General features: G+C 39.9%; 1 protein-coding gene across 1 annotated transcript; it reads right to left on the bottom strand.

Moving 5' to 3' along the window:
- Positions 1-1650: 1650 nt before the first annotated feature.
- LOC148041175 (TonB-dependent heme receptor A) lies at positions 1651-2515 on the bottom strand. The gene is made up of 2 exons (XM_087677370.1): positions 2337-2515; positions 1651-2071 (listed from the first exon to the last, which is right to left on the bottom strand). The coding sequence occupies exons 1-2, from the start codon at positions 2428-2430 to the stop codon at positions 1869-1871; spliced, it is 297 nt and encodes a 98-aa protein (XP_087533496.1). The 5' UTR covers positions 2431-2515; the 3' UTR covers positions 1651-1868.
- Between the last annotated feature and the right edge of the window lie 7064 nt (positions 2516-9579).

Raw genomic sequence — 9579 nt, 5'->3', positions numbered from 1 at the left:
CATGAAGGGAAGCATTATCTTTCACTAAATAAGTTTACTTATAGCAATACTAAGCATTCAGCCACACCATATAGATCACTCTTGCATAGTGTATGGTTATGAGCCAAGACCAAGAATCGCCTCACGAGTCAAAGGATTAAAATGCAAGCACTAGTTGACTTTCTACACAATATGCAAGAAAAGTTGACGACTACTAACAAAGGCGTGAAAACAACTAAAGATTGTGTTTAAATCTTATGCTAAGCATCATTCACTACAAGATGTCCAAAGGCATGTCTACATACCTAAGTTTGCCAAATGTCTCATGATATGAATTAAGAATTGTTATGAACAACCCTTAAGGTGTAGTGGACTGTTTCAAATTACTAGTAAACAAGTACAATATCCTACCAATCCCAATTGAGTCCCTTAGAACATCACCCAAAAGACTTAATTCTAAACTGAAGCAAGATTATGTTGTGCACATTCAATCTGGGGACCCTAGTAGCACAAAACTTACTTGCAACTTATTCATCAAAAGCTAGATTTTGACAACAAATCTCATCTCGTACTCGTGTATATGTATGCAAGCCTCTGACTTGTGTCCATCTAATTAGCATAACAAGACTCCAATTCTCAACAAAGAGCCCCTAGCCAATGGCAATTATATTTCCTTCATGAATATCCTTGAACTCTTGTGAACATCCAACTACACCATAGTGAGATCCATCACTCGTCATGGTAGCCCATCACTCCAAAACATTTGCAAAACTTCAAATTTTGTCCATATGATCCTCACCCTAATGTCCCCAAGAAGCTTCTACACCAACATCCCAACAAGGTCTAGGCAAAGGTACAAGGAAAATTTCACCTAGGTAAACATAGTCACACATGGTCTTGCTATTAATATCTATAACATCTAAATGTCCATAACCACAACAATTGGCTATTAGCTAATTTTCTTTACCGAGCTAAGCACTCTTTTAGCAATCGACAATCTGCTTACACATAAGGGCTGAAAACATCGCTATGTCTCAGCACACACCATACTTCTAAGCATTGCAACTATCACAAATGTACTTCTATATGTTTGCTGAAGTAGCCAAAACTAGAAAAACTCACCCAATAGCCAAGACACAAGCCTTGATAAACAATGTCAAAACATCCACGTAGAAAATCTTGCAATTAGTCTGAAAGTTTTTGCCTGAAGTAGAAGGCCACATACCCACATGAGCCGTGTTAAAGAGCGAAGTATTACAAGGACACACTGAAGGGACAAAAAGCTTGACAAAATAACATGCTTAGAAGAAAGATATTCTTTCCGATATTGATTGCAAGCCTACACCTCTTTAAAACCATTATGAGGAACAAAATAACCCAACAAAATGCAGGGTTAAAATAAATAAAGGGCGAAGAATGTCTTCTAGAGAAACTCAAACTGCATAGGGACATTTTATGCATAATGACAATACTTAAAGGTTTCGCAAACATTGGTCCTGCTACATTCATCTTTCACCAATGCAGATAATTATGAACCTTGCAAGCACATGGTCTGTACTATTTGATCAACCAGCTAGCTAGCTCTCTCTCTCTCTCTCTCTCTCTCTCTCTCTCTCTCGTATATATCTATGTACAGAAATCAATATTTAAAGAAACTGATCCCCCTGTCAGTGATTAAAAAGTTTGTTTATTATGTACCGCATGGTGGAAACATTGTGAGCTTTCAATCTGTTCAGATAATGAATCTCAAAAAGCCCCTTGCCCTGGCATGAAGCCAAAACTGAAGAGTTGAAGTAAGCCCTATTCTTTATGTGCCACTCACTGCATCCATATCCTGAGCAGTGCTTAATTTTTCATGAACTAAGCATAAGTTTATAATGTGACAGCTCTTACATAAGTCCGGCCTTCTTCTGTTGAAATATAACTGCACCTATGGGAACAAGTGTTCCGATAGCAACCACACTAAACACAGCCACACCCATCTTAAGCTTCCGATGCTTCATGGCCCCTAAGTTGTACATATGCTCTGCATGCATATAGTCATAGTCGTAAGCCGATTGCTTTGCTCCTGTGGTGTGTAACGTCCTTGTTCCTGCAACACAGAATACAGCAAAATTGCATACATTTGCTCAGCATAGGGATCAAGCGGTATCCAATGTATCAAACGTCACTTTGTTCCCAACTTCCTGAGGTACCATACCCGAATTCACATCTTACACAAAGATTTGCATACATTTTCTCAGCAAAGGGATCAAGCGGCCTCCAACGTATCAAATGTCATTTTGTTCCCAACCTGAACTAACCCTAAGTTCACATCTTACACATAGATCTAATCCGAAACAAAGAAAAACGGTTACCTGCTGCACAGAGCTTAGAGGATGAGGACGAGGATGATGAAGCCGCTAGGGACGCCATACGCCTTGCCGCTGCACCAGCGATTGAAGAAGCCATGATGTTCTGTCTCCCTCTTTCTCGCTACTTCTCAGGAAATACCTGATAATTGGCAAGGAAGGCACTTGCTACACCCCCAAAAACAATGTAATTTACTTGGGGACAAAAAAAATTATGCAATTCACTTGGGAAAAAAAGTATGTAATTCGCTTGGGAACAAACTCAAAATAAATAATAATAATAATAAACTTTAAAAATAAGTGTTCATGAAAAACCTTTTTTTCATCCAATGGCAAAAAGGAAGAGGTTTGTGACCGGTTTTTGGGTGAAAAAATATGGTACTCACCAATTTTATAACTAACATGTCTCGAAAAGAAAATCATTGGCACATAAGGCTTTCTATTGAACGCCCTCTTGTTATGCTACTTCTTGGATTGGTATAGTAATTAGAACCTATTAGAAGTGTGTTGAACCCTACTAGAGTTACAAGCACATACTCTGATTAGATTCCATCAAGCACAAAAAGAGAAGAAGGTGGGGTAGCAACTAACCTCGCATGTAAGAACATATTGGATATTCAACACTCCCCAATGCCTACCTACCAAAGTGCTTAGTTATGTTCCCTTAAGCAAGGATAGGAAGAAAGCCTAAAGGCCTCTTGCGTGTCCATGGTGAGAGAGAGAGAGAGAGAGAGAGAGAGGGAAGAGGTCTAGCTTGGCCGAAGTTGCATTATTGAATGGAGCACCCCCCCTTTAAGGGGGGGTACGACATCAACTCAATCTCAATTGCATGAAATATGAAGTAAAAGTTGCTCCTAGCTACAATCACCTATCCACATGTCAATTGTCACAATGTTGATAAAATCAATGCAAGTCTAATCAGACTACAAGTGTTGTGGGTCAAAATGGACTAAAGTTACTATTGCTCTTGTGTAAATAAACATACCTATGGAGTTCACATGGGGGAAGGGTAAGAAGTGAGCTTTTCGAGTGAGCTTTTTTGGGCAACCTCCATTTCCTCTTGTTCCACATATTCCACTTATTCCTCCTATTCTCTTGTACACATATCAAGCACCACTACTACCTCTACTGCCACCACCATCTCCATCACCACCACCACCACCACCTCTACCTCTACTGCCACGTCCACTGCCGCTATCATTACCACCTCCACTGCTTTCACCACTACCATCCCCTCCCATGTTTCTCCCCCCATGTTAATTAAGCTCTCTCTCTCTCTCTCTCTCTCTCTCTCTCTCTCTCTCTCTCTGTGCAACTTCTCGCTTCTCCCTCTCTTACACTTACCTTCTCTCTCACTTGCTCTCTCTCTCCTTGTGTCGCTCACAAATACATATACACCCACTCTCTCTCTATCCCTCTTTCCTTTCCCCCCCCTCTCTCTCTCTCTCTCTCTCTCTCTCTCTCTCTCTCTCTCTCTCTCTCTCTCTCTCTCTCTCAAATATAGCAACTAAATAAAGCAACTAATGAATATTAGATCAGAGAGCACTAGACCAAATAAGCGACTCCTCTCTTTCTCCCCTCTTACACATACACACACACACACTCTCTCTCTCTCTCTCTCTCTCTCTCTCTCTCTCTCTCTCTCTCTCTCTCTCTCTCTCTCTCTCTCTCTCTCTCAATTAGTAGCTTTTCACTTTCTCCCTCTCCTACACACACACACACACACACACACTCTCTCTCTCTCTCTCTCTCTCTCTCTCTCTCTCTCTCTCTCTCTCTCTCTCTCTCGTGCACTCACGAAGACACACTCTCTCTCTCAAATAGCAACCTCTCTCTCTCTCTCTCTCTCTCTCTCTCTCTCTCTCTCTCTCTCTCTCTCTCAAATAGCAACCTTTCTCTCCCCCCCCCTCTCTCTCTCTCATACACATTCTAAATTAGCAACTTCTCTCTATCTTCCCCCTCTTAATTTTGCAAGGGTCATCCATCCATTTTTCACAACCCTCTTATTATTACAAGGGCCAAGGGTTTGCATGAGGTGATGTGACTTTTTGTATGGATCTACCAAGTCATTGGAATATTCATAATGCTTTCCATATAAGTTTGCTACATCCCTATATTGGAGAACCTCTAATGAAACCAATCAAGGAAGATTTACCTAACATAGAAGAACAAGAAGACTTCCTTGTGCCTGAAAGAATTTTGCACCATCAAGACAATACTCTAAGCTTAGGTAAGGTATTACTAAAGTATATGGTTAAGTTTAAGAATTATCCCCCATTGGATGCTCAGTTTATGACTGAGAGAGAACTACAAGACTTTCCAGATCTTCTTAAGGACTATGTATCCCCTCTACAGTTGAGGTCAGCTGTTTAGAAGCTAGAGGGATGTCACTAAATTGATTGCTTACTATACATTCTCTATTTAATAAATTCATGTCAATAAATTAATGACTCACTTTTCTTTAAGTGTTGATGATGATCTAGCATGGCCATGAGACCATTTAGAGACCAATATTCCTAATGCATCACATAATGGGGTGATCAGAGCACTATGACAGGGATATCTAGTACAGGCAATATAAGTTATGAAGAAGAAGTGTCTACCAAGTGTAAGAGTGTACACAAGAACCAAGGAGTTACACATAAATGAAGATGGATTAAGCTCTAAGAAGAGGAAGTGCATTAGCATTGTGTATATGTATTTATGGGTGCATCCAAGGACGCCTGGGAACGTTTACTTATGTGTAATGAGCATGGCATTCATTTGGGGTCATCCTCTCCCTTACAAGTCAAGGTTTAAGGTATTTTCTTTCATTAAGAAAGACAAGAGAGGTATTTCTCTCACTAAGAAAGACAAGAGACGTGATCCTCTGGAAGTAAGGAGAGAAGTGATTTTCTCTTTCTAAGGTCTAAAAAGACACAAGCTTTTGTGTGGAAGTCAATCTTAAGGTTGAGGCCCAAGGCAATTTAAGGAACTCTCCTTAAGGTGGTTACATGGACCACAAGTTAAGAGTACAGTTTGAGAAGCTGTTCTTTTTTTAAAAATACATGGTGAATCCATTTTTTAAATATCTCCCGATAGAAAGACGATCTCAAAAAATAGGCCTTGGGGTTATCAAAAACAGCGATATCTACAACTTTCATGTTGAACATTTTTTCATCCGAATAACACACAGAGAGATATCTCGAAATTAGTGCTCCATAGTAGGTCCTGGAACAACCACATCTTGCATGAAGATCAACTCAAGTCTCTCTCCAAGAAGAGAAGCTCTTGAAAACCTATAAAAGAGGAGGCTCTCCTTGGGTGTGAGAGAGGTAAATGAAGCATCACTTTGCATGCATCCAAGAGGAGAAGAGAAGGTGCAAGTGCTGTGGAAGCTCTGCTGAAATCAAGTTCCAAGAGGAGAAGAGAAGGTGCAAGTGCTACGAAAGCTTTGCTGAAATCAAGCGCCAAGAGGAGAGCCCTATACGTATTGTGTAGGAGAGAAGGAGACTCAAGAAGGATCAAAAGGTGCCAACTTCCAAGTTGTGCAAGTGTTAGCCCATTGTATACCATGCAAGGAACCATGATCTTGTTTCCAAGATCTTCAAGTAAGAATTGGCTTATGTATAACGGAGGAGCTTGCTCCTTGTCAATAATATAACTCCACAAGGGGGGGATTGGCCCATCTTCCAGTCCCTAGTGTGTTGCCAATTTCTCTCTCTCTATATATATATTTATTTATTTATTTATTTATTTATTTATATTTATTATTATTATTATTATTATTATTCTTTTCTCTCATCTATTCTCCCTCTGTGCCAACATAATATTTGCCATATATATTTTAAGTATATAAGAAAGTCGAGCGTGTATCTTGAATCTTATAACAATAGTGGCATGGGAGACAACAACTTGCAAGGGGTCTTCCATAGGGCTTTCAATGTTGTGGACCTTTGCACATTGACTCTTTGATTAGTAACATATTCTTCTTACTAAATGTTAACGATAGATAATATTCTTCTTACATGTTTGTTTACCTGTATGTGTGGTTGGAACATCTTGCACCATTGTAGCTTTGTGGAAGACGATGTCTTGCAAGTGGAACTCCACGTGACTTTCAGTATGGCCCTCTATATGATAAATTCATAATTAGCAACATATTTTTCGTTCAAAATGTTATTATAGATAGTATTATTGAGACACGTTAGTTCACTAGTGTTTGTGGCTAGCACATTCTCCAGCATTATAGGTTGAAAATAAAAAATTGTATCCCCCTCTGTAAAAATACAGACCATTCTTATTGGCATTGTATTGTGGGAAAAAAAACCACGAGTCACGCTTGTTTACCGGTAGCTGCCACGTCCCCTAGCACGGCTAGTCCATGTTCTTGCATTCTTTCCTTCCATACATAAGGACACACATCACTATTAACATCATATAATGATAGAATATTTTAAAGCTCTGACATCATCCAATCATGACATGTGTGGAATTCACGAGCATCGTTTCTTTACCTCTCTGCACACGCGCCACGCCCGATGTGACCTCAAATCCAAGACACTCAATTCTTCTACCCTCTACATGTTAAAAAAATATTGTTGATGTTACTTTGATGATGAACAAGAATTATGTGCCTTCACATAATGAGTTTTGTACAAAAGCAAGCTTACCATCTTGGTACTCTATAATACGTGTGTCAATTCCATGTGATGCCTCGCTGCTTCTCGTCATTGTCGTGAATCTCTCTATAGCGGTGTGTAAGGTAACACTCTCCACCGCAAGATCTGGAAGAACTTGTTGTATCCTTCTATCCATGCCAATGTCACGGATCTCCTCAGTGATGCCTTCCATTGCAATCTGCTCTTCAGTGGTATCAACGAAGGGGCCTACATGGTTTGGTGGTTATGATTCATATTCAAGAAAATAATTTTACTGGAGGGATACAAGAGATGTCTTGCCTATAGTAGTTTAAAACATCAAACCTTTTAGGTGTGGAGAAACCAAATTAATTGGCGATGAGGGCCGGTCTTTGCTTGGCCTCTCTTCAATGATATTGGATGTGCCCTTGCTCTTGTGTTTTCTTTTTATAGTAGTATCAGTTTCCTGTGAACCCATCATAGTCTCTTCATTAAGAAACAACAAAGTGCAATATACTCCTAAGAATGCGACTCATTTCACTTACCATGCCTCTAGATCCTTGTGTCTCTTGAGTTTGTTTTTTCATTGAGTATTTTTGGTACAAACTTTTCTCATTGGAGGGGTATTCACCTTTTGGATAGTCGAAGAAAATAGGGCATCTTCGATATACCTCCTCATCCCACTGTTGCTCTATCTGGTAATTCTCATATATGCATTGATCCTCCTGCACATTTGCCTAGTCCTCACACTCTCCTGGCAGAGTTTGTATAGCCCTCCTCTCCATCTTCCCATACATGAACCTGACTTGCAAAGTCACCATTACAAATCTTGAATGGATTGGCAAGATATCACCGCAGACATACTACTAAAGAGGGATATTGTGAACTACCTATACAGAAGCCTCCATGTTGCCAACTTCATTGACTTTTGTGACTCTATATCTTCATCTAGCTTGAAATAATGGAAGACAGTGCGAAACATTTGCTCTCTATGCTTTCTCTTTACCTTCTGGGTGTATTGGAAGAACAAATCATGTTCCACTCGAATGTTATAGTAGTCCTCCCAACTCAAAAGCAATCTCTTTCCGATGTCTTGCAACATGGCCCAAAAGGTCTCTTGTCTTACCCAACTTCGAAATGGTGCATTTTCATTTGCTCGAATCAAAGACATGTTGTTTAATACCAATTCTTCAAACTTATGATGCACATAATTTAGATGAACAAGAGTAACCTACGTTCAGGCATGCCCATCAACGTTTGAAATTTCCTGTCAAAACTCTCCATGGCCTTCAATATCCTTATGAAATCTACCTTGTTGAGCTTTGAGGATGCCAATGTGTATACTCTCTCCTCGTTCAATACACCCCCTGTCTTGGAGCCCCACTCTAAGCATGAGATAGTTCTGCATTGACAAAAACATTGTTAGTTTGGACAAATGTAGTATAAGTACATATAGATGGCAGGTACAAAGAGGTAGCAACTTACTGATACCACTTCTCTCTGACATTGGGGTCTGCAACTCTTAGCAAACATCGGGTTTTCTTGACAAGCTTTTCATTGACACTATAGTATGCCTCACCCCACTTGGTTCTAAACTCAGAGTAAGAGAGTTGAGTCTATTTCTGTTCGATTGGTCGCAATGCCATATCATACTCGTCCTGCACTTGGTAATCAGGGACAACATCATTGCATTAGACAAAAATGCATCAAGAAAAACATTGTTAAGATAGCTTGAAGAACTACTTACCTTCCACATAACATGGGCCTATGCAATCAAGGGTGCCGTCGTGTACCATGTAGGAATGGGCATCAGCTTTCTGTGTGCTTGCACCCATGCCTTTGCCTCATCAATTAGCTTGTAAAAAATAGTTGCATGGTTAGCCTGCCCTAGCATCCTTGCTTCACAAACAAGGTCTGGATACAAGGTATGGACAACCCCCTTTCATGCCAACCTGTGTACATTCTATATTAGGATCTCATGCATATTAGGATCTCATGAATATGGTCCATTGCATACCTGTTTGTATGAGCTATAGTTGACAAAATCTCCCCCTCTGCCACACTTATCACTTTCACAAGGCGATAGTCAACGTGCACATGTTGCCTCGCATTATCTAGAGAGGCTGTTGCAAACAATCAATTATGTTAAGGATGATATAAGAAACAAATACATTGTAGAATGTTCAGGTCCTACGGTTTAGGGCCACTCTCACGTGCGCATCTCATTCATCCATGCTATGAGACAATGGTTACCATCCCAAACATAAAACATGCCATTTGACAAAAAGGCCCAATCAGTGCCGTTGATTTCTGCCTCGAAGTCCTCATGCTTCTTTAGCCAATGAGCATTTCACTCAGTTCTAATCATATCATCAACCTCCTTGCACTGGTGTCTTGGAGTCTCTAATGACACTATGAATATACCCATCCCTTAAACATACATGTTGCTAAAAAAGGTTCTCGAGAGTTGCTTGTACCTCGATGTGACTTGTCTAATTGTAGGCATGGAAACCAAATGACATAATGGGATGGGTAGCAAAGGGGTGGATGTCCACATCTGAATGAGGTGATGAAGTAATTAATGTCCAATCAATGTAAATAAATAAAAATCTTAATCTAAATCATGCTGT

The sequence above is a fragment of the Lygodium microphyllum genome, chromosome 1 (assembly GCF_053477565.2).
Source record: "Lygodium microphyllum isolate KBCC chromosome 1, Lygodium_microphyllum_v1.1.10, whole genome shotgun sequence".
In the NCBI taxonomy this organism is placed as follows: Eukaryota; Viridiplantae; Streptophyta; class Polypodiopsida; order Schizaeales; family Lygodiaceae; genus Lygodium; species Lygodium microphyllum.
The sequence above is the reverse complement of the archived record's forward strand: the minus strand, read 5'-3'. Positions and strand labels throughout refer to the sequence as shown.